Source organism: Alosa sapidissima, chromosome 9, assembly GCF_018492685.1.
Source record: "Alosa sapidissima isolate fAloSap1 chromosome 9, fAloSap1.pri, whole genome shotgun sequence".
Taxonomy (NCBI): domain Eukaryota; kingdom Metazoa; phylum Chordata; class Actinopteri; order Clupeiformes; family Clupeidae; genus Alosa; species Alosa sapidissima.
The window spans coordinates 19,358,904-19,383,918 of NC_055965.1; the positions used below are offsets into that span (position 1 = coordinate 19,358,904).

A 25,015-nucleotide genomic window follows, 5' to 3' on the forward strand; every position below is an offset into this window, starting at 1 on the left:
AGAGGCAATGTTGAGTATTGTATTGTGATACAAAATTAAAAGTAAAGAACAGACCTGGGACAATGTCCCCTTATCATCTCTGACTGGAATTTATTGAAAATTAGATGATTGCACAATGAAATCCCTAAAATCGGACTATGTTGTTTCCCAACGGTCACAATTGAAAAAATAGTAATTGATTACTTCAAAGGGTTAAGACACATGATTTTGATATATTCAAGTCTGGTAAAATTTGGGATTAAACGGGTTAAGATTAGGCTACCAGATCTAATGGCATACTAACTTGTTGCTATTAGATGCGATGCAAATGTATGGTTGATAGCAAGACCGGTTTGGACCTATAGCTCAATATGATTTTGTATTTGTATTTTGATTGTATTATGCTGGCGGCTGATCACACAATTTTAAGGTAGTTTGAAAGTGACAGGATTCAGGAATAGGCTACTAAGACAGGCCTCTCTTCTGTCTAACTAACCACATGTTACCTCATTATCGGCTGGTTTCTGACAGAAATTACGTTGTGTTCCAACATAAACGCTTATTGGGTGGATGGAGATGCACATTCCTTTCTTTGGTTATTGTCTGTGATACGCCAGTGCATTGTAAACGTTTTTCCAACTTGTGTGGCGTCGCCTCATTTAACAGGTATAAGTTAGCAGCAGGTTTGATTGCCACATTTGAGTCCTACAGTACGTTTTGCCTATGGATCGCACTTCTGAATGTAACATGCAAGATCCATTTACCATTTCATAAACAGGTTAATTTCTGACATTGATACTAGCATATGACTGCATTATTTTGTAAGACGTGAAAGAAATGAATGACGCAGGCAAGAACAAATGTATCCAATAAAATCAAATGAAATGGCAGTATTACTGCGAGATAATAGGCTACAATGTATGTAAAATGCTTCAAAGTTCCTACGTTCCTATGTTGACTACGGCCCTGATTAATAAGTCAGTCCTAAAACCTTGGCTCTGGTAAGTCCATTAGAATGTTGGCTGTCTCATTGCCTTTAGGCCTAGAATAACGCACGAACGTTCTTTCACCAAAGCGACATGACGTCACAATTAGGAGCACTATGAAACGTCACAGTGTAGGCATGGAGATGTCATATAACTCCAAAAAGTAACACAATAAATAGTCATTAGCTAAAACTCAACATTCACACATAGATAGTCTATACGATTGTTAGTGTTATTATTTAGAAAAGAAGCTGCTGAATTTTACTGGTAGGTCTCATCAACAACATGAAATCCTTCCAATACATGTCAAACAAACTTTCTATATAACAGGTTTATTCATGTTTGACATTTGATCTTTTTACAGGCTTTTCCTGAACTACCTTTTCTCAAAGAGAAATGTATCGATATTTCACCCAACCAAAAGCTGACCCTTCCCAGGTATGTGAATTCAAGAGTAAGTGAAACAAATTTGATCATGAATTACAAGCAGAACTAATTTTGATCAAATAACTATTTATTTGTAGGAGACTATGGAAGAGGAGAGTATTCCTCCAACTGTACGATACTGCATGGTAGGTCATCTTATATTTCTGTTCTTTGATGTTTTCCACTGACTACTAGGCAAAATAACACCAAAAATGAGAACTAAAACTGGAAAAACATAACTGGAATAGAACATATCAATAGAAGTGGAGAAATGAGACTGTTCCAACATTTAGAGTCTCCAGTTTGGAAAGTTGTTGTGCAGAGAAGGCAGAGGAGTCATTACATTCCTGACTTGATATGAGATCACCAAAGAGTTACAAAAAATGGACAAATCTAACAGGATTGAGAAATCACATTAGATATGTGATATGACAGGGCTATATGCCTTCAAATACTATCCATGTGAAAGCATCTATTTCATTTTTCAGCCAGTGATCTTAATGCATCATGTCCTACCTGTAGACCTACTGTAAAATGTGTCTGTAACACTTATTACTTTGTGGTTTCCTTTGGGTCAGACGCTGCTTGAGAAGGTGACCGTGCCGAGACACCGCTCTCACCAGAGTCACGTGGTGTGTGTCGACCGGTCAGCCTTGGTGGCTCTCCTGCACCACATGCTGGAGAAGGAGAAGGAGCATGTGGACGAGATCGAGAGGCTGAAGGTCGTGGTGGACGAGCTGAGGATGGACAGTCACCTCATGAGGGCTCAGCTGCAGAGGCGGCCTGCACCAGTCCATGAGGTAAAAAGAAAAAAAAGTTTAATTAATAAGTTACATTAAACACAGATACCGTGTGTGTCTCGAGATCTGAAATTGAACAGTTATAATGCCCATGGTATATATTTTATTGCCTCTTACTGAGTGATATCTAATGACTTTTGCAACCTTTATATAAGCTGTATCTTATTCCATGAAAATGATACAATAAAACAATAACATTCATGAATCCAATCATTTGGAAAAAAGAGATGTACTCTTTTTCTCTCCGAGGGCTGGTGTCTGCTGTGTCCTTCATGTTCCTCTCGTCTCTGTGTCCATCTGAACTTTCAGCAGGTCACTGCACACCTGCCCTCACCACCTGCCGAAGAGAGCAGGAACGTTGGTCTACCGAGCCAAGACGATCCGGCTGTCCTCCCTGCTCCAAGCCAGAGCAGAGCTACGGAGGGGCAAGTGGAGTCTGATGAAAACGTGTCGGCAGCCCGACTCAGGCGCCGCGTGAAGAAAGCTGTGGCGTCCTCCCCTGCCACCTCTGGGCCAAGGGCAGGGGAAGATGGAGCAACGTCCTCCAACGTCATCCCTCCCCAAGCCTCCTCGTCGACTGTGTTGCGCGAGGAAAAACTTTGCCAGACCACTCCATGCAGTACAACGTCCATCCAACTCACTGGCACTGATGCAGAGTCCTGCCAACAGGACCTGCGTGTTGTGGCACAGAAGAAGGCCTCCTCGTCATCCTCCTCCTTCTCATCCTCCTCATCCTCATGCTCCTCCAACAGCAGTTCGGATCGGGCCAGAGTTGCCCGTAGACCACTCCTTGTGCTCATCCGTGGCACTGGCAGGTCTGTTCCCCCTAACAGTCTGCAGGGTCAGTGCTCCGGGACTGACGATGAAATCTGCAACCCCCTGAGAAAACAACCTTCTCAACCGGGCATTTTGGCTGGACTGAAAGCTCCACTAGACATGGACACACCAGTTCAAAAAAGGGACGAGCCTGAGGACAGGCTGTTCACTCCGCTGGACGAGGAAGACGTCACGAGACAGATGAGCATTCAGGAAGAAATCCTGGAGCGGGCCGTGACAGAGAGAGAGGCACGACGGAATGGAGAGGAAGAGAAGGCTGAGGAGGTGAGGCAGCTGAAGAGGAAGGAGCAGGAGAAGCTCTTCAGACATCTTCAGAACAGAAAACAGCAAAACCTCAACCTTCTGGAGGAGAGGAGGAACGATGAGGAGGAGAAGAAGAAGAAGACGGTGAAGAAGGGGAAGAAAAAGCTCCCTGAGGAGACGTCGAAAGAAAAGGCCAAAAATAAACTTGGGGGAAAAGTCAGGGAAGAGAAGATTAAGAAGGAGAGATGTGAGGAAAGCCAAATGAACTTGACACAGGAACATGAGGAATGGTTCGGAACCCAGAACCCAGGAAGAGTTCGGAACCCAGAACCCAGGAAGAGTAAGAAGGAGCCAGGAAAGGCAGAGAGACAAGAACATTCCCAGCCTGAGCAGCACAGACCACGCACCAAGGGTCAACGCACGGAGAAGGGAAAAGTGGAGGACACAAACATGTCTCAGGCTGAGAAGAAGAGGAAGACACATCAAGCAGTGGAGCAGCAGGAGAAACACATCAGGGAGAGTGCCAGGGGTAGACGCGTTGGTATCTGTGGAGAGACGTTGATGAAGGCTTTTAATGCTGTTGTGACGTGTTTTTGCCTACCATTTTGTGTTCGCCTGTCAGAATGTTGCACTTGTGTGCTGAACGGGTAGGAATGTTGTATGCAAGGGCCAAACATCCGTAGTGCATGTCTGCATTAGACACCCAGGAGAAACCAGGAAGCCAGAGAAAAAGTGGAAAAGGAGATGACAGGTCTAGGGGACAAGAGGGCTCAAACAGAGGCTTTTCCTTGCCACGGTCGCCATCAGCTTACTTTTAGGGGATTCAGGCTGGATGTTTGTTTTTTTTTTTTCAAATAAAATATAGAATTTCAACAGCAATATGTTTCATTAGTATATTTTAATGTATGTTTCATAATGATCCCAGTCATCTGTTTAAGAAATGTGTATAAATGCCATTGTAAACATTATATTTGGATAAACAAGCACAATTAACCCTCATAGGGCGGTTTTTTGTTACACAGGAGGTGCTGCTGGGTCTAGTGGACCCATGGCATTTTAGTCCTTTTAATTCAACATAATCAAACTTTTTTTTTTTTTTTTAAATACTCACTAGATGGTTACTTCATCCCAATTGCAAGTAATATAAACAACACATATGTTAAATGTGTTGCCTTTACCTTTGTGAAATCACAATTATGAATAGAAGTGCCACTCGTTTTTGTTTATTTTTGTATTAAAATATAACAAAATAAGGAAAAGCATCATAAAACAGGCATAACTGGAAAATAACTTGTACAAGTTTTATTTATTTGAATTTCATTAGAAATGGAACATACTCAATAACATCTGTCTGAACAACACATTGAAGCCATTGAACACGGCAATTTTATACCAGACTATACCACACATGAGGGGCAGAGTCTCACTGTGTGTGTATTGCATATGTATTTTTTTGATAGGGGATGGCATGAAAAGGTAAAAAGAAGAATTGATGTCTTGTGCATGAGTGCCTGCCAAGCGTGTAGGTCCTGGTAGCATCAGAATCACATTGGCAGCCATGCAGTGGGGTTCATTTCTTGAGCAGGAAGACCATTCAATTCTACCATTTTTTGACATCCATATGTTGTCATTTGCAAGATGCTGACAGTCTAGTCCGGCTATGTTCGGCTGCTCAATGGCTGGTTCTATGGATGGCTGCTCAACTGCTGGTCCTGCAGCTTGCTGCTCATCGGCTGGTCCTGGGGCTGGCTGCTGGCGGGCTGGTCATGAGGTTCACTTGCGTTTCGGAGCTGGCTGATAGGCTGGTCCTATGGCTGGCTGCTCACAATCTGGTCCTGAGGCCTGCTTGCGTTTTGAAGCTGAATGACAAGGTGGTCCTGTGGCTTGCTGCTTATTGGCCGCTCCTGGGGCTGGCTGCTGGTGGGCTGGTCCTGAGGTTTGCTTGCGTTTCGATGTAGGCTGACGGGGTAGTCCTACAGCTAGCTGCTCACGGGTTTGTCCTGGGGCTGGCTGCTTGCGGGCTGGTCCTGGCTGCTCACGGGATGGTCCTTGGCCTAGATGCTCACGGGTTGGTCCTGGGGCTGGCTGCTTGCTGGCTGGTCCTGGCTGCTCACAGGCTGGTCCTGGCTGCTCACGGGATGGTCCTGGGCCTGGCTTCTTCCGGGCTGGTCCCGGCTGCTCACAGGCTGGTCCTGGCTAATTGTGGGCTGGTCCTGCCTGCTCACGGGATGGTCCTGGGGCTGGCTGGTTGCGGGCTGGTCCTGCCTGCTCACGGGATGGTCCTGGGGCTGGCTGCTCGCAGGCTTGTCCTGGCTGCTGAAGGGCTAGTCCTAAGGCTCTTTTACATTTCGGAGCTGGCTGATTATTAACCTCCTCTTCAAACTCAGTGTCGGACTCTGAATTTTCAGAAATGTTATCCTCATTTCTTTGAAATTATTTTCTCTGCATCACCATCAAAACCCTCTGACACACAAACACACAGGACCTGATTTCCACACTTTAACTTGTTCCGGGTCCAGTGGACTCAAACATCCTGCGTGTAATATAAATGTGAAGTATGCTGGGGGGGTTCATTGAAAATGTTTTTTGATTTATGTTCCTCATAGAAAATGAGCCAAGGCCAATGAATCTTAGTTTTAAAAAAAATAATTATTTGTATCATTTTTATTAAGCTAAAAGGAGGATGAGGAGCTCATGATGAGTTTGTGCATGCAATACTTCATGGACATGATGTACTCTACGCAGCAGAGGCCATTTTAGGAGGTGATGGAATAAAAGCCATTTCAAATGCAGAGATGAATTATGTAGCTGTGCAGAACTTGTTTGACACTGTACTCAGTAAATCAGTACAAGCCCCCCCTTCATAAGCCTGTTCTCAAGTGTTGCCATAGCAATATATATACAGTATACAGTATGTATGGGTAAATCAGTACAAGCCCCTTCATAAGCCTGTTCTCAGGTGTAGCAATACATACAGTAGGTATGGGTAAATCAGTACAAGCCCCCCCTTAATAAGCCTGTTCTCAGGTGTAGCAATATATACATACAGTATGTTGTTGGTGCATACGCTTGCATTGTATGCATCACAGCAGCTGAGGCCTGGGTAAATCAGTACAAATCACTACAAGCCCCTTCATAAGCCTGTTCTCAAGTGTTGCCATAGCAATATATACATACAGTAGGTATGGGTAAATCAGTACAAGCCCCTTCATACGCCTGTTCTCAAGTGTAGCAAAATATGTTGTTGGTGCATACACTTGCATTACAGTATATACTGTATATCACTTCACATATCAAAGGCAGAAAGTCACATGGGACTTTGTCTAGATAGGCTAATGAACAGAGAAGGCATCCAAAGAGAATAACCTTGATGCCAAACTGCTTTGAAAAAGTAGTTGCCAACAGTAATGTTTGTGCACAAGACGTAATTTAGTCATTGAACCTGCATTTAAAAGAATATTCCAAGAAAGTTGTTTGTACCAACTGTATATGTACCAACTGTGTATAGTCACTGGTATCAGCAGGAGACAATGCTGTTAAAGAATCAACCCGTCGTTGTCTCTGTGCTTAGAGGGAAAGATGAAAGCCGAGGCTTGTGGATGACTATACTGTTGATCACTACAAGCACAGACCAGATGAAAAGTTGTATGATGAAATGTGTTTGGCAAGTTTTGCAAATTGTGTATTCCTTTGTATAATGAAAAATGTACAAAAGAAATAGTAAACTAATTTAGAATGTGTCCTGTAAAGACAAATACAACCAGTATGATGTTTTTTTTTCTCCAACAAAGACTCTGGAACATTTTTATCATAGCAGAGCAATTGCTTTTGCCCTATTGGTTACATGTTCAGTTGTAACCATCAGGATGTGAATGCTTTGGGGACTTTCACAATAACAGTTTGATGGAGATGGCATTTTAAAGTCTGTTAAGATGACTGTGGGTAAGGATAAAAACAGGTCTAAAGTGGACGGTAATTTACTGCAGTCAGATATGAGTATTTTATATGCATGGTGTCAGCTGTGACCAAAACAACTGGAATGCGAGACTGTAAGCATGCAAGCATGCATTCAGCAGACTCAGTTAATGGAAGATCATTTGGAAATTCAGTACCGCTTTATGACCACAAGAGTGTAGTGTTTACCATTTTCTAAGCACTGTTCAGACAGAGTGATTATCATTGGAAATGGATGAATTTGACTTGTATGCTGTATATCTAATTCACTATGTATTTGAGTATTTCACTTAACATCTGGTTGCCTATATGTATATATGAAATTATCACCCGTATATGTATATGTATTACCGTAATATTAATATATTAAATTGTCACGCTATATCAAATCGCCATGTAAGAATGCAGAGGTGGACAAAGTACACAATCCCTGAATGTATAGGTACATATATACAATATTACTCCAATACAAGTGAAAGTTACTAAATCAGACTTTTACTTAAAGGAAAATTCCGGTATTTAGCACTTTGTGTCCCTTTTGGTTTGTTTTGGATGAACTAGAGTGGTGGACACCAACATTTTGACGATTGGTCCTGTCTCGACCTTTCTGACTCATTTTGAATCACCTTTGACTCAGAGTGGCTGCCATTTCATAACACCTTTCAGACCCTGACTTTAGCTTAGGCTAATTTGCGTTGCGTCAATCAAATAGCCTAGACCAAAATATAGCCTAGTAAAATGTCTGTCAAATAAATCAGCTGAAATGTAGTTACAAATAGCCTAAATGATCTATAATTAGGCTATGAAATATCCAGGCCTACAGACAGGTAGGAAAGTGAACAACAACACGAATCTGCCATGAAGCATTAATTGTGTAGGCCTATCTTACTTTATTGATGTCTATATAGGCCTAGCCTCTAGCCTAGAAATCTAGACGCGCCCCTAGCGGCAGCCAGGGCTAGTCTAGCAACTCTCCGTTGGCTTGTGAGCTCCAGAAATCGAAACTCAATCAGGCCAATGAAATCGTGTATAGAGTCGTTAGGTGTAACGGTTTGGCTTGAATTCCCTGCTACTTGAAAACAAATAAGATGGATGTTGCTGTTGGCGAACAGTGTGACACGAGTTAAGCTTTTATTAAGTTGGCAAACGTTTGAACTAGCCAACTAGCTCCGCTGGTGGGAAACGCATGGGACTCATAGCGCTGCCGCTGTCCTATTGCGTGCAGAGAGAATTTGAAAGACAACTGATTATCCCGCCCCTCGGACTGAGCACTGCGAACGGTGAGTGCCCAGACCCTACATTTTAATGTGGGTCTGGCTCGTCAGGCTACCTAGCCTCTTGTTATAGGCCTATCCTATGTCTGAAATAGGCCTCAGGCATCACGACATCTCGAAATTAATATATTACATATTACATCCATTGATTATAGCATATTACAATTAACCTACGAGGCTGAAGTTAGTTTGTAGAGGGTGGCAGATTATGTAGTTTTTTGTTTATTTTCTGTGCTGGATCTTTTGATACATGTTGTGTTATGTTTTCTATTAAATAATTTTGTACATATTGCAGTGTGTGTGGGGGGGGGGGGGGGGGGGGGTTGTTATGTAGCAGATGTTGACGTTTTTCTACAGTAAATGTATACCCTACGGCCTATATGTCATTTTGCATCGGATTTGCCAACACATTCCTCTCCACACTCCTCTTTCCAATGACACCCCACTTGTGAAATTCTATGGTGGAAAATGGCGTTTTTAGCCCTTTGAAAATATAGTATGTATTTGTGAAATTGCAGAATTTCAGCGCTTGAACAGTGACAGGCATCCCATAATGCATTTTGCAAGGGATCTTTCACCATATTCTGAAACTACACTCTCTCCTCTTTCCAATGACACCCCCTATGGAATATGCCACTTTATTCCCTTTGAATATAAATTGTATTTGGAAAATTGCAGAATTTCAGCACTAGAACAGCGATAAACATCCCATAATACATTTTGCATCGGATGTTTCACCACATTCTGAAACTACACCCTCTCCTCTTTCCAATGACACCCCCTATGTGAAATTCTGTTGTGAAAAATGGCCCTTGAAAATAAAATGTATTTGGGAAATTTAAGATTTTCAGCACTAGATTTGGTCTAGACTTCCCATAATGCATTTGTCATGGGAAATTTATTTTGATTATACATTTTCAGCACTACATTTGGTCTCTATCACTTAAAAGTCATTTGCCACATTTCTGTGATTTTTGGGGCCATTGGTGTTTCTACCTTGTCTTATTGGGGGCCAAGCATTGAAGCTGCGTAGGGACCCTATAGGGCTAGTAGGATTTGTTATTATGCTTCTGTCTAGTGCCATGGGAGTCCATGGCAGCACATACAAATGTACATATTAAAATGCTCAAACTTTGCACACTTATTCTACTCAGGCCACTGACCAATTTCACCAAGTTACTGCCCCCAAAACCTCAAATATCTAGGACCACCAACTGGTCAAAATCCATCAATCTTTTAACAGCATTAATGCAAATAGCTCTGCAATGCTTTGATCTATGAAGCTCAAACTTGATCAGTGGATTAAGGCAAAAGGTAAGGCCCCACCCATCAATTTACAAGACTTTATCATGTGCACTGTAGCGCCACCAACAGACCAAGGTGAAAACTTTTCTCTCCAAATTTGCAGCTCTGCAGCTATACTTGGGGGCCAAGCAGTTGAGCAGGAGCTGTCATGGCAACTCAGTTTTGTTACATTAGATGCATACACATCTTTCCACCATCAGGACAGTGAACTGTCATACTCTTCTTTCCTTTTGGCATTTGCACTTGCACACACCCTATTACCTGCTACCCCTCTCATCACACTTATCCCAACCCCCCCCCCCCCCCCACACACACACACACACACACACTCACACTGATAAACCCCCTCCCCTTACACCACATAACCTCTCATACCTAGTTTAGTTTTGATATGTTAAAGATTTGCTGAGATATGAGCTCATTTCCATAACTCTAGCACCCCCATAGTGGTAACAAGTCAACATAATATTGTATGTACATCCTCAGGATTTGGTCCCTAGCTCTCACACCAAGTATGCGTTAGCATACACAGCCCCATTCTCATTAATGGGACTGAGGTGGAGTGTGACACCAGCTTCGAGTATGATTCTATGTCTGCGTCACGACCCTGTATAACATCTGTGCTGTTCTTCTGAACATGTATAATGTAAGGCGCCGGTGTTGATATCACTTGTTGTTGTCTGTTTTGCCTCAACAGTCATTTGTGTCATTGATTAAGGTAGCCTGGATGATTCCTGACTTTGCCACTGTTACTGTATGAATATCTATGCTTTGCTGTACTTAAAACCTGTATGATTCTCATGGATTTCATGTTTCACTTTGGTATGTAATATTTTACTAACAGCATCCCGATGACAACCAACCAACTAAGCCAGCAAAGACCAGCTAAAATCAGCTTCCAGCATAAGCTGGTTTATAGCTGGGGGGGGTTTTTCAGCAAAGTAACAGAGTACGGAAAGACCACACATGGAGTAGCAATACATATATTAGATTTTTAATAAATGAATAGAACTTAACAAAATGGAGTGGAGTTGGATTTGGAAAAATAAAAGTGTAAGCAATCAGTATAATGTGGTGCAGTGAATAATTTCAATTTCAATTTCAACTTATATTTAATGTCACTTATAGAGCGCCAAAACATTACTCATGTCTCATGGCACTTAACAGAGTGTTAAACATTCAGAGAGTGCCTATGAGTAACAGGGACGAGGAAAAACTCCCTAGAATTGGAGATACATATAGGAAGAAACCTCGAGTGGATACAAGACTCGAGGGCCTGACCCATCTGCCTAGGGTCAGTTACAGGGCAGTAAGGTCTGTACTGTATACATAATAAATGAATAGGTTAGTTAGGTGTACAGAATAGAACACAACAACCTGAGGTATGTTACAAAGAGGTAAGATGGTTACATAACCAGTATGATGCATGCATGAATCCTATTCAGTGTCAGAAAATTCAAATAGTCCAATGTAGGGCATGTATTGTCCATAGGGATTAGGAATTGTCATATGTCAAGTACTGGGTAGCTAGGCTGCATGGGCCAGGAATCCAGACAAGGGGAGTACAATAGGCAATGGTAGGTGTTACGGCCAGCTTGTTCCCAGACCGAAACATAAAGAGGGACACGGACAACAAGGTTCAAACCAAATATATTAATTTATTAAAGTAAAGCACAAGGTTACCAATAGCAAAATGTCTAGGGGGAAATGAATGGGAGTGGTGGCGTGCGTGTATGAGTGTATGGATGTATGGATGCAAAGAAGCTAGTGAAGTGGGCCTAAAGACAAAGAAAGAGAAAGAGAGGTAGAGTTAGAAATGAGGGGAGAGAGCAAAGTGCAAGTGTGAGAGAATCAAAGTGAGTGCCTGCAAGAAGGAAGAAAAATGCCTAATCAGAAAGATAGGGAACCCCTTATAGCCCCACCCTAACCATAGGTGTAATCAATGAGGGCATTAGCCCAACCAGGCCCAGCCCTGCCCGTGCACGGACAGGAGAAGGCCTGAAGGAGCACAGGGTCATCACATAGGGCAGTCATAGGGATGGGACTTCAGGTGCGATGAGGGCCAAACACAAGGAATAGTTTATCTCACAAGTGAGGTAAGAGGGAAGAAAGACAGATAAATAGTAGGTATTACTGTAATTCATGATGGTTAGTATTAATAAGTATATCAATGGTATTATATATAGTGTTATACTATAGAGACAAAAGGCAAGAGAGGGAGAGTTGAGAGAGAGAGAGAAGGAGAGAAGAGGGAGTTGAATGGCAAGACAAAGACAAGAGGTAAGAGGGGGAGTTGAGAGAGAGAAAGAAGCAGAATTGTACGGCGTGACACATGAAAAGTCCATGACAGCGCTATGCTATGGCATCATACCTAAGGCATGGTGAAGGGTAGTCAGCACCAGCGCAGGTATGGTCAGTTGCCACCATGAGACGCATGACTAGGGCGCCAGTCACATGAGGACACAGCAGGGGTGGTCCATTCCAATAAAAACCCTGAGGTGGGTGAAGTTCCACACTACACCATACCTAACTATGGGAGGCACTAAAGATGTATGTGTTAAGTCTAGACTTGAAAATAGGGAGGGTGTCTGCTAATCAAATTGATGGAGAGAGTTAATTCCAGAGGAGGGGTGCGCTGTAGCAGAAAGCTCTGCCTTTAGCTCTGCCTGTAATACTGTTGGGATTACAAGAAGTCCAGTATTCTGTGATCATAGCAGTCTAGGTGGGTAATGTGGTACTAAAATATCTTTAATATAGGTGCCCAGTCATTTATGGCTTTGTATGTTACATTATTACATTATTATTATTATTGCAGCCAGTGTATAGAGCATTGCAATAGTCTATCCTTGAAGTGACAAAACTGTGGATTCATTTTTCAGTGTCTGGTAAGGATAAGGACTTCCTTATCTTTGAAATGTTCCTTAAGTGGTAAAATGACGTTTTGGTGATTATTTATTGATAGGTCCTGGTCAATTATAACTGATAGATTTTTAGCACTTGTGGATGAGGTCAGTGGAAGATCACTATATGTAGCCTGTGATGAGGATAGGATATGCCTCATCTTTTTAGGACCTAAAACCATCTGAGTTCAAAAGCAGGAAGTTATATATATATGTTTTTATATCTCTTATACATGTAACATGTAACACACATACAAGTTTGTTTAACAGGGTTAATTAATCGGGCTTTATGGAAAGGTATAATTGTGTATCATATGCATAACAATGGAAATTAATACCATGTTTCCAAATTTCCGAACCTAGGAGAAGCATATGGGAAAATAACTGGGATCCAATGAGCCTTGAGGCACTCAATATTTCACCATAGTCTGGGTATATGGTTCATTATGGACCTGTACAAATTATTAACGGTTAAAAAGGTATGGTATACCAAGCAAGTGCTGAGTCTTTGATGCCTATGGAATGTTCAAGCCTATGAAGTAGTATGTCATGGTCTATGGTGTCAAAAGCAGCGCTGAGGTCCAGGAGGATCAGTATTGATACATATCCATTATCAGCAGCAATGAGGAGGTCATTAAAAACTTTAACTAAGGCTGATTCAGTACTATGGTGAGCTCGAAAGCCAGACTGGTATAGTTCCTGGATTTTGTTCATATGTAAGAAGGCACAGATTTGTTTGGACTCTTTTTTTAAAAGTATTTTTGACATGAAAGGGAGATTATATATAGGTCTAGGTGACACAATAAGCTAAAACAAAATCCAAAACGGTGCTGTAGAGACGGAGCGGAAGTGGTTGACAACCCGGTCTCCATTGAAGCGCTTTTAAAAGCCCAGACTAGGACATGATTAGCGTGCCTCCAAACACCTGCACACAGCTCACCTGTAGGAGAGAGAGACGCAACACAGACAGGAGGAGGAGCCAGGCAAGGCTGTCACAATATCTGTCTATATGGTTCATACTGACTTTCCATATTTATTGAAATGTTCTTATAATATATTCCGTTAATACTCTACATAAGAAAGCAATATAATAATAATATGATATTTGGAGTATGATGTCAGGAAACGTTTCAGATTTTATTCTTTCAATGATGTACAAGAACATCAAAGGAGAGACACATGTTTGTGTCATCCCAGCAAGGGTTTCACCAGAATTCTAGAAACAGGGCCACATCCCTTACCTATTTGCTGCAGGCAAGAGGGGGGAGGCTCTTGTTGTAAGGATCCTGTCTTGTCTTGTTTTCCCGTTATGTCTGCTCCTCTTGTGTCTTCCTGTTTGCTTTGTTTACTTCCTGTGTCTTGTGCCATGTGCTCCTTTGTTTGTTTGCCATGTGTCTCACTGCTCCCTGTGGAGCTCCAGTGCTGTTGATCACGGTGTCGGAGAGGCAGTTCTTCAGTCTGACGAATTGTGGCCGCTCTATCAGGTAGTCTGCAATCCAGGATACCAGGTGAGCATCCACAATCATATGCAGGAGTTTTTCACCCAGTCTGAGGGGTTGGATGGTGTTAAAAGCAGTGGAGAAGTCAAGTAACATGATACTCACAGCACTCTTCCCCTTGTCCAGAGGAGGGGGGATGAGGGGTATTTGGTGGCTGTAGACTGGTGGCTGGTGAACAGCGTTAGTGTAGTCGCATTGTTCATGATCACATTGTGGGGGAGGGGTGCATCAGCCTTTGATGGTGGAGGTGCACATTGCACTGAGAGTGAGGGGTGAACCGGCAGGCAAGCAAGCAAGAGCAGTGTCTGAATTTAGTTGACTTTGTACTCTGCACAATGACAATAAAGTTGAGTCTAATCTGATCTATCCCTAGAGGCCAAACATCACCAACATTATTGTGTGTCCATGAACCAAGTCTGGTTTCGGTACGAGAAAGCATTGCCAAGATATGAGCTCATTTCCTGTAACTTTAGTACCTCCTAGTGGTCCAAGGTCACCAAATATATTGTGTGTCCTTGGGATGGGGTCCTAAGTCCTAAGTTTGGTTTCGGTACGCAAAAGCATTGCTGATATATGAGCCTACATCCTGTGATTATAGCGCCCCCACAGTGGTAAGAAGACTCCACATTTATTGTGTGTTCTTAGAATGGGAAAACATATAAACACAGTGGGTGCCTTGCAGCTTCGATGCTTGGCCCCCAATAATAGGAAAATGTACAAACACAATGGGTGCCTACACTGCATGGTCCCAAATAATAGGAAAGCATAAATATACAATTGTGCTTTGCTACTGGCCAAAATTAGAAAAGGTAGAAACAGTAATGATGCTTCGCAGCTTCACTGCTTGGCCCCCCATCAGAATAATAGCTTGTGGATTTTGAAATTAAAAAAGCCTATTTTCTTGGATGGAATTGCTCATGGGGGATGTCATTGGAAGAGGACACACTCAACTATTCATATAGGATGGAATTGTTTGCAACAAATCAGTCTTGACCAATAGGGACCAATTTTAGTGTATAAAAACTGCAAAAATGTTTTTATACACTAAAAATGAGAGAAATAGGCCATGGGAGTTCTAATCGAAAAAAAAAAAAAAAAGCCATTTTATGCGATGGGGGTTTCACATGGGGGTTGTCATGAGAGTGTAGTTTCAGAATGTGGTGAAAGATCCTTTGCAAAATTCTTTCTGAGATGAGTGTGGCTGTTCTAGTGCTGAAATTCTGCAATTTCACAAACTATATTTTCAAAGGGCAAAAAAGGCAATTTTCCACCATAGACTTTCACAAGTGGGGTGTCATTGGAAAGAGGAGAGAGTGTAGTTTCAGAATGTGGTGAAATATCCCTTGCAAAATCCTTCATGAGATGAGTGTGGCTGTTCTAGTGCTGAAATTCTGCAATTTCAACAAATACATACTATATTTTCAGAGGGGCTAAATATGCCATTTTCCGCCATAGAATTTCACAAGTGGGGTGTCATTGGAAAGAGGAGAGAGTGTAGTTTCAGAATGTGGTGAAAGATCCCTTGCAAAATCATTCCTGAGATGAGTGTGGCTGTTCAAGTGCTGAAATTCTGCAATTTCACAAATACATACTATATTTTCAAAGGGCTAAAAACGCCATTTTCCACCATAGAATTTCACAGAAGTAGAAGTGGGGTGTCATTGGAAAGAGGAGAGAGTGTAGTTATAGAATGTGTTGAAAAATCCGATGCAAAATGTAGAGTATACATTTACTGTAGAAAAACGTCAAAATCTGCTACCAAATACATAACAACCCCCCCCCCCCCCCCCCCCCCCCGCGATCTGAAAGTGGTGCTAACTTCAGCCTCGTAGACCGCGAGACCTCCCATAACAATAATAGGAGCGCCTGTATGTTTTTGGCTAGTCGTTCCCTTCACACACGGTGTCGGGGAAAGATGGTGGAAATCCAACTTTTTCCGACACTAATCTGAAGAGCCGATATGGTATGGGATATGTCACAGGTAATACACTGACATTGTTCTTAGTGTTAGACATGGAACAGATAAGATTTCGTAGTGGTATATTGCGCACCGGGCCTTTTTATTTCCACAACAAACAAGAAAGCTAACCATAGCTAGCGAGTTAGCTAGTTGGAGAGCCAGCGCTTTTTTTGGCAGACTTCCTGTTGCATCAAACGATTGATGTAGCTTAAGTTTATGGGAGCTCGATTCATTGTCGACACAACGCATATGGTGAGTCATGTATACCTTTATACTTTCTCAATGATGCGAAATATGACAGTGTATGTACATTACGTGGAGGTGTTAATAATTTACGGTTTATCATGCTGCGGTTGGTGGAAGAACAAGCTGTAATGTTAACGTGAGCTCTTAGCTCTTTGGCTAGCAAAATTCCAGAACTAATGACCCATAGCAAATGGGATTTGATTTCTAGGATAGTAGACTTTTATTCACGCTGATGTCAACCCCCTGCTGCACGCAAACCATCCCAACATTAGAACAAAGCAAACTGAATGGATTTGCCATGTTGGATGTAGCTGTTGTTAGCTTGGGAGTGTGCTAACGTTAACTTATGTCAATGAACGTTACGATTTAACCAAAACAGCGGACTAGTTCATTAGGCAACTGATATTGTTTGAGTGATTTAGTTCGTTTTATCATGATATCAGTGTGTAGGCTTGCATGGCTAATAATAAACTTATATGCTTTGGCTACCCAGTAAAATTTGATATTTTACTTAGTATCCAGCCCATCAATGATTGGTTTGTGGGCGGCTGTTGTCAGATGTTTGCAGCTGGCGGTATGACTATCTCATTGTAATTGATAGGCACAACTGAACTGTCCAAGCCTACATGCACAGCATGCCTTAATTTTCTTGCCTCTAATTCACCACAGCTTTTAAAACGGCCCAATGACGCCCGTCAGTCTACGATGACATCGCCCTGATACTCCGGGGAGACAACTGAAGGATGGCGGCAGAGCTTTACCCGAGCACCAAGAAACCGGCTCCAGCATCTTCTCAGCCGTCTACGACCACCGTGCAACAGTACCAACAGCAGAACATCAGCAACAACAACACGATCCAGGGTTGCAATTGGCAAGGCCTCTATCCAACGATAAGAGAGAGGTATCCCCCAACACGCCCTCACTGGCTTTACTGTTATGTCTGTTTTTAACTGTAGCACAACTGTAGTGTGTGTGTGTGTGTGTGTGTGTGTGTGTGTGCGTGCGTGCATGCATGGGTGCCTGTGTTTCAGCAACACTAGAACTGTCTCATGAAATTGAGTTATGGTTTGTTTAAACTTAAACCTAACTATTTAGTGTTAAACCTAAACCTTTAGTGTGTTCAGTATTGTGTGAGAGCTGTTGCTTTCTCACAGAACTCTCATCCATGTACCGTACAAGAACAAACTATACAAGAACGAAATGGCACTTCTGGGGGGTATTCCGAGTACGTGGTTTAGTGGCAAACCTGGGTAAGTTAACTAAGAGTAAGTGGTAAACCTCCTACAACAAGAGCCCTATGGCATTGTTTTGTTAGGAGAATGAAGCCATACAGCTCTTCTATTAGGAGGTTTAGCACTTACTCTAAGTTAACTTACCTAGGTTTGTCACTAAATCACGTACTTGGAATACCCCCCTGTTCACACAATTTCACACAACAATAACAGCAATAGGTGTTGTGTGTTCGGGCAGCTATATTAAATGGTGTCCTTCCATGTTTCCTGAAAGAGATGAGCCAGATCAGTGCATCTTTGTCTTGCCCTTTTGATAGTGGCCTTGCTAACACAATGCTGTGTTCCAGTGAGAGATACTTGAGCTCTGTCTCTTTTTGTCTGTTGTACTGGGAAACTAGTACTTATTGTCCTTTATGTTGTTGCTGCTGTTGCTACTAATTATCTCTGATCTTTACACTTAATTTCCGATAACTAAATTGCCACAACTACAAAGGTGTTTTAGGCTGGTTGTTCGTTGCCTTAGTCACGGTTGGCACGGTGAGCAAAGTGCCAGGCTGCATGGCGTGCCAGTGTGTTTGCCCTGATGGTAACAATGATGCAGAGGGAGCATAATGCCGTCATTGTTGCTTTGTGGTTCTGGTCTGCAGGAATTCCGTCATGTTCAACAATGAACAGATGGCCGACGTGCACTTCGTGGTGGGTCCACCAGGGGGCACTCAAAGAGTACCGGGACACAAAGTAAGTGGGTGTCTGTCTGTGTTCCTGCTTGTTATTTACTTTCCATAAGTTAGAACTAGGGCTCCCAACAATATATTAATTAATTAATTAGTAATCAACCATTTAATTAATTTCCAACTATTTTGGTAATTCGTTTTTTGAGGTTTTAGAAACACCGATTGGCATTTTATCACCATTTTCTGATATGTTATCGATCAAAAAAGTAATGGATTAATCGGAAAAATAATCAACAGCTTAATCGACTATGAAAGCAATCAGTTGCAGCCCATCTAATTTACTTTACAGTACGTGCATGTGTTTGCGTGTGTGTGTGTGTGTGTGTGTAGGGTAAGATGCACATGTCAGAGTGTGTACTTGTTCTATGTGTGTGTCCATGACATGTCATTTGATTGAAATGGCACTGTGGTAAAGATGCTCTTCTCCACTGCTGCGTGACAGTATGTTCTGGCGGTCGGGAGTTCCGTGTTCCACGCCATGTTCTACGGGGAGCTGGCCGAGGACAAGGACGAGATCCGCATCCCAGATGTGGAGCCTCCTTCCTTCCTGGCCATGCTAAAGTAAGACGTGCGCACACACACACATTTAGCTCACATCCTGTCCACCAAGTGGTCATTTCCTGTTAGCCAAACCTGACTTCCTGTGCTACGGTCATTGACCATTCAATGTTGTAGACCCTGTATACCAAACCCCAGCTTCCTGTAAACCAAATTCTACCTCCTTATAGCTGGCTATTCTACAGAGGGTCTTCCCTTTTCATATCTTGTTTCCACATTGCATTACATGCATGTAATAACCAGGGCTTGAAAACTAAATTATTTTTCAAACGTTTTGTTCCGAACGGTTCAGATAGGCCTATGTTTAACGTTTTCGTTCTTGCAAGCGTTCCGCCACCAACATATCGGTCCTGAACCGATTCGGAACGCAAAATATCGTTCGTTCTTAAAGTTTCGGCAGTGTTTGGCGGGCCTATCAAGTCTATTTTTGTGGACTTTACCTTAGAATAGATGTACCCATTATTTCCCCTTGATTTAGCCTATACCGTAGCTATGCCCAAAAATAATAAATCACAGGCGGCATCCAAAAACATTCAGATGGGCTATCCATCCCATAGCCTAGCCTACAGACTTACTGTAGGCCTAACCTATGCCTATAAATAATTTCTTATCAAAAATATTTCTGGATACGTGCTAAACTCCTTACCTGGTTGTAGCCTAAGTTTTATCCATATGGAGATCTTCAAAGGCTTGCGCTATAATTCCAACCCTGTTTATAAACTAACCTGTCTGTTGCTGACAAGGCCTATCTCAAATTTCCCGTTTAACTCTTCTACATAGCATAGGCTATAATTGCGCAAACATCTCAAATCCCGACTTTAAAACGACAAGGCGTGGACAGGCAAAATAGGCTATTACGCATAGGCTACAAACAATTTCCAAATCAGTTTCAGTAGCCTACGCTACGAGCTGGCCTAAGATCCGAAGTGGCAGACGGATAGGTTACATTACAACAGCAAGACAAAATATACACATTTGGACCAAAGGTCCATTTATTCGTTGTTGTTTTTTTCAAACTGCATAAATCAAATTATTAGGCTGTTCGCCTACAATCAAACGAGTAGAACACTTAGGATATGCTTTTGTGAAATGTTATAAAATATATAGAGAACAAAAAAAAAAACGTTATTAACCGGTTTTGTGGATTTCAGAATAACGTTTCTGTTCCGGAACAGTTGAAGACCATTTTGTTTTCGTTTCTGTTTCCGCTCCTCGTAAAATTCCTTTCGTTTTCGTTCCTTGAACCGGTTCGGAGCCCTGGTAATAACGGATGTGAATAACTGATGGAGGTAAAGTCAGTGAAACCAGTAAAGCTTGTGCATGTAGTGAAGTTTATGCGACGGGATGATATGTCTGATTTGTGCAGATATGCTGCCCAGGTGAGACGGTCACACACTTTTTGTGGAAAGTCCCCTTTAGACTATCTACAGATGCTCAGATTTATACAAACAAATTTATAAATATACAAAATGTATGTTTACTGACACACTATTTACTACAGTTTGTCTGAGTTTAGCTGATGTACAGTGAACAATTAAGGCTGAGCTTGAATTTCGAAAAATCATCTATAAAGTTCCTGTAGGTGGATGATCCTAATGTAGTGTTACTGGATGACAGAGATGTGAAAGTCCGGCTCCAGAAAGTAAAAGTCCTGCCATGTATTGGTTCTACCTGTGGACTTAACACAGGTGATTTCACTAATTAGCTGATCTACCTGGTTTAAGAGTTGTGCTAATCAGAATCAGCTGATTAGATAGATAGATACTTTTTTTTTTTTAAGTTAAAGGAATTATCCGGAGTCAAATGCACTTTAGATCGATTTACGGATGATTGGGAGTACATACGTTGAGTTGACATCCAAATCATGTCATTCGGAGTAGAGGGTCCCTAAAGCCAAACCGAAGTATCCCGAGGTCTTTATGTGGTCGGATAGAGAGTCCAGAATGAATTTCATCAAGCCAGTACCTTTCCGGAAATGTTGCCATCTTTGCTGCTGTAGGAGTCAATTGCCAAGTGTGCTCTGGAAATTCACAATTTCGTCGCCGTTTAAAAAAAAAAAAAAAAAACAACAACTTCGGTTTGGCTTTAGGGACCCTCTACTCACTACCACGTAAGTGCAATGTTGTTTGGAACTGTAGAAGAGGTGACATGATTTGGATGTCAACTCAACGTATGTACTCCCAATCATCCGTAAATCGATCTAAAGTGCATTTTACTCCGGATAATTCCTTTAAGTTTTGAAGTTTTTTTTTTAAGTGAATGGTTAAAGTGTTGCAGGACTTTTACTTTCTGAAGCTGGACTTTTACACCTCTTCTGGATGATCCTAATATAGTGTCACTGGACAATCCTAATATAGTGTCACTGGGCAATCTTAATAAAGTGTCACTGGGCAATCCTAATAGTGTCACTGGGCAATGCTAATATAGTGTTATTGGGCAATCCTGATCTAGTGTCACTGGGCAATGCTAATATAGTTTCACTGGGCAATGCTAATATAGTGTTATTGGGCAATCCTAATATAGTGTTACTGGGCAATGCTAATATAGTTTCACTGGGCAATGCTAATGTAGTGTTACTGGGCAATGCTAATATAGTGTTATTGGGCAATGCTAATGGTGTTACTGGGCAATGCTAATATAGTGTTACTGGGCAATGCTAATATAGTGTTATTGGGCAATGCTAATATAGTGTTACTGGACAATGCTAATATAGTGTTACTGGACGATTCTGACACTGACTGTCCTCCGTTCCTGCTCTCCTTCAGGTACATCTACTGTGACGAGATCGACCTGTGCGCCGACACGGTGCTGGCCACGCTGTACGCCGCCAAGAAGTACATCGTGCCGCACCTGGCGCGCGCCTGCGTCGCGTTCCTGGAGACGTCGCTGAGCGCGCGCAACGCCTGTGTGCTGCTGTCGCAGAGCTGCCTGTTCGAGGAGCCGGAGCTGACGCAGCGCTGCTGGGAGGTGATCGACGCGCAGGCCGAGCTGGCACTGCGCTCGGACGGCTTCTGCGACATTGACGCGCCCACGCTGGAGAGCATCCTGCGGCGCGAGACGCTCAACGCCAAGGAGACGGCCGTGTTCGACGCGGCGCTGCGCTGGGCCGAGGCGGAGTGCGGGCGAAGCGGCGTGGTCCCGAGCACGGACAACAAGCGCGAGGCGCTGGGCAAGGCGCTCTACCTGATCCGCGTGCCGGCCATGCCTCTGGACGAGTTCGCCAACGGGCCGGCGCAGTCGGGCCTGCTGACACTGGCCGAGACCAACGACGTGTTCCTGTGGCACACGGCGGCGCGCAAGCCTGCGCTGCGATTCGTGCGCGAGCCTCGCGCCGGGCTGGCGCCGCAACGCTGCCACCGCTTCCAGTCGTGCGCCTACCGCAGCAACCAGTGGCGCTACCGCGGCCGCTGCGACAGCATCCAGTTCGCCGTCGACCGACGCGTCTTCGTCGCCGGCTTCGGACTGTATGGGTCGAGCTGCGGGTCGGCCGAGTACAGCGCGCGCATCGAGCTCAAGCGGCAGGGCGCCACGCTCGGCGTCAGCGTGGCCAAGTACTTCTCGGACGGCTCGAGCAACACGTTCCCCGTGTGGTTCGAGCACCCGGTGCAGATAGAACCGGACACGTTCCACACTGCCAGCGTGGTGCTGGACGGGAACGAGCTCAGTTACTTCGGCCAGGAGGGCATGACCGAGGTGCAGTGCGGCAAGGTGACCTTCCAGTTCCAGTGCTCGTCCGACAGCACCAACGGAACCGGCGTGCAGGGCGGACAGATCCCGGAGCTCATATTCTACGCTTGATACTGAGGAAGGTGGTGGTGGTGATGATGATGATGGTGGGGGGTTGGGAACAGGGAAAGGGGTCCAAGACAGATGGATAGAAAAAAAGGTCATGCAGCATTTGTCAATCAAACTCATTCAATAGCTGTGTGACTCCTACAGTGTGCGATGTACAGAAAGCGTTGTAGTTAAGATGTGTTTGTTTTTGTTTTTAGTTCCTGTGTTTGTTTTTGTTTTGTTAGCTCACTGGTCCCACTTTTCCATCTGTATGGTCCGAGAAATACAGTTAGTAGTTTCCCTCTCAAACACACTTAAACATAGCCTAGAAATCTAGACGCGCCCCTAGCGGCAGCAAATTACATTTGCTGCCAGGGCTAGTCTAGCAACTTTCCGTTGGCTTGTGAGCTCCATAATCGAAACTCAATCAGGCCAATAAAATCGTGTATAGAGTCGTTAGGTGGGCTTAACATAATGATTGATGGCAGAGTTGCAACGGTTTGGCTTGAATTCCCTGCTACTTGAAAACAAATAAGATGGATGTTGCTGTTGGCGAACAGTGTGACACGAGTTAAGCTTTTATTAAGTTGGCAAACGTTTGAACTAGCCAACTAGCTCCGCTGGTGGGAAACGCATGGGACTATAGCGCTGCCGCTGTCCTATTGCGTGCAGAGGGAATTTGAAAGACAACTGATTATCCCGCCCCTCGGACTGAGCACTGTGAACGGTGAGTGCCCAGACCCTACATTTTAATGTGGGTCTGGCTCGTCAGGCTAACTTAAACATTCCTTACAAAGTTTTGATTTTTCTTGAACTTCTAGGTTCATCACTACTGTGATGGAGGTAATTTCCATGGTAGTCACTTTTGTGTGAAAAGATAAGCACTGATGTGTCTTTTCAGACTATGGTCTTTCAAAGTTTACAACTAGCTACGTTTCAATGTCTTACCTGGGGCAGGATTCACTATCCCAAAAACATGTATGTTTTTTTTCGTTTTATTATTAATATTCTATTAAGCTATTATTATAACGATGGTCTCATGTGTTGATATAAGTAGTTGTGTACAAGCTATAACTGCGTAACGACAATGAGTTTTTTTTTTCTGGATGATGTTTCCAGTAATTCTAAGACTATTTTATAGGTAACTACATTACTAGCACAATTTTTATGTTTCTGAAAAAGAAACGAAATTTGCCAAACAAAAGTGGTAATATTTATATGTATTCACAATATTACTGTGATTTAAACTAACTTTTCTATTTTGTGTCGTCATGAAAATCTGTGCCAATATGAAGATTACATAAAAGTTCTGAGCCAACAGTAGAAGACACAGCATTAGCAGAGATGCTAGTGGTTTAGACACTAACAAGATGGCGTCCACACTCCTACAGACAGAGCACAGGGCTTAACACTGACTACATTCTTCAAATATAGCGGTAGTAGGGATGTAGCGATGCATTGTGAAAATTCGACACCTTAACTAACCTATTTCCTGCGGGAAACACTGACTGTAACTAATTTAACAAAACAAATCGTTAGAAAATCGCATCGTGAACTTGAAATCGTGAATCGTATCGCATTGCGAGTTGAGGGTATCGTTACATCCCTAGCTGATAGTGTTGCTGTAGACATGCTGCTAGACCAACTATCTTTTCACTTTTTGGAACCTCATATACATTTGCATTTATATGCTGTTTCTGATGATTTCTTCACATTTGTTTATATTTTTCACTGCCTAACAACAGCATCTAAAGGTCAAATGAATACTAAATGGATAGAATTCACATGAATATGATAGTGAAAATGGTGCTGTGCAGTTGGTCTAGACATGTTCTACAGCATCAGAATTCTTCATAGAATCCTATGAAGTTCCAAAGAGAACGGGAAAAAAAAAAAAAAAAACTTTGCAAGAGATGGCCAGCTCAAGTAACTCAAGCTCTGCTTGCTTGCTTCAGCATCAGTTACCTCAAGAAATTCACACCTGGTCAGTGAGTGAAGCCACATCCCATGTAGCTGGTAGTGTTGTTAAATAGAACTGCTGCTAGAACAACACTATCGTTCCCTTTGGAGCCGTGGTTCTCCAGTAGAGTTCAGCTCACCTCAGCCTTGCAGTCAGTGAAGTCCCATGCTCAAGGAGAGAGTAACGGCTCCCACACACAGTTGCGTGCGTTGCAGTGCTGGAGACACATCCCGTCCACTTTTACATGGGCTTACGTCATCCGTTGCCGAACTGAATTGCGGGTCCGTTGTGTTGCGTTGCTCCCGTCTCTCGCGTTGAGGTCAACTTTTGTTGCACCAACGGACGGCA

General features: G+C 43.0%; 2 protein-coding genes across 4 annotated transcripts; both read left to right on the plus strand.

The window, feature by feature from the left end:
* The first annotated feature begins 1,150 nt into the window (after positions 1-1,150).
* Positions 1,151-4,167, plus strand: LOC121717894 (trichohyalin-like). 2 transcript variants are annotated; one of them, XM_042102604.1, is made up of 5 exons: positions 1,151-1,232; positions 1,330-1,403; positions 1,490-1,537; positions 1,970-2,191; positions 2,501-4,167. In XM_042102604.1, exons 2-5 carry the CDS (start codon positions 1,362-1,364, stop codon positions 3,920-3,922), a joined length of 1,734 nt encoding a protein of 577 aa, XP_041958538.1. In that variant the 5' UTR covers positions 1,151-1,232; positions 1,330-1,361; the 3' UTR covers positions 3,923-4,167. The 2 variants fall into 2 exon arrangements, with proteins under 2 accessions (XP_041958538.1, XP_041958539.1); XM_042102605.1 differs by having other exon boundaries at positions 2,504-4,167.
* Positions 2,983-23,103, plus strand: LOC121717897 (BTB/POZ domain-containing protein 3-like). 2 transcript variants are annotated; one of them, XM_042102610.1, is made up of 6 exons: positions 2,983-2,993; positions 16,064-16,415; positions 17,079-17,310; positions 18,289-18,379; positions 18,818-18,936; positions 21,699-23,103. In XM_042102610.1, the coding sequence occupies exons 3-6, from the start codon at positions 17,153-17,155 to the stop codon at positions 22,729-22,731; spliced, it is 1,401 nt and encodes a 466-aa protein (XP_041958544.1). In that variant the 5' UTR covers positions 2,983-2,993; positions 16,064-16,415; positions 17,079-17,152; the 3' UTR covers positions 22,732-23,103. The 2 variants fall into 2 exon arrangements, with proteins under 2 accessions (XP_041958544.1, XP_041958545.1); XM_042102611.1 differs by lacking the exon at positions 2,983-2,993 and having other exon boundaries at positions 16,064-16,184.
* The last annotated feature ends 1,912 nt before the right edge of the window (positions 23,104-25,015 follow it).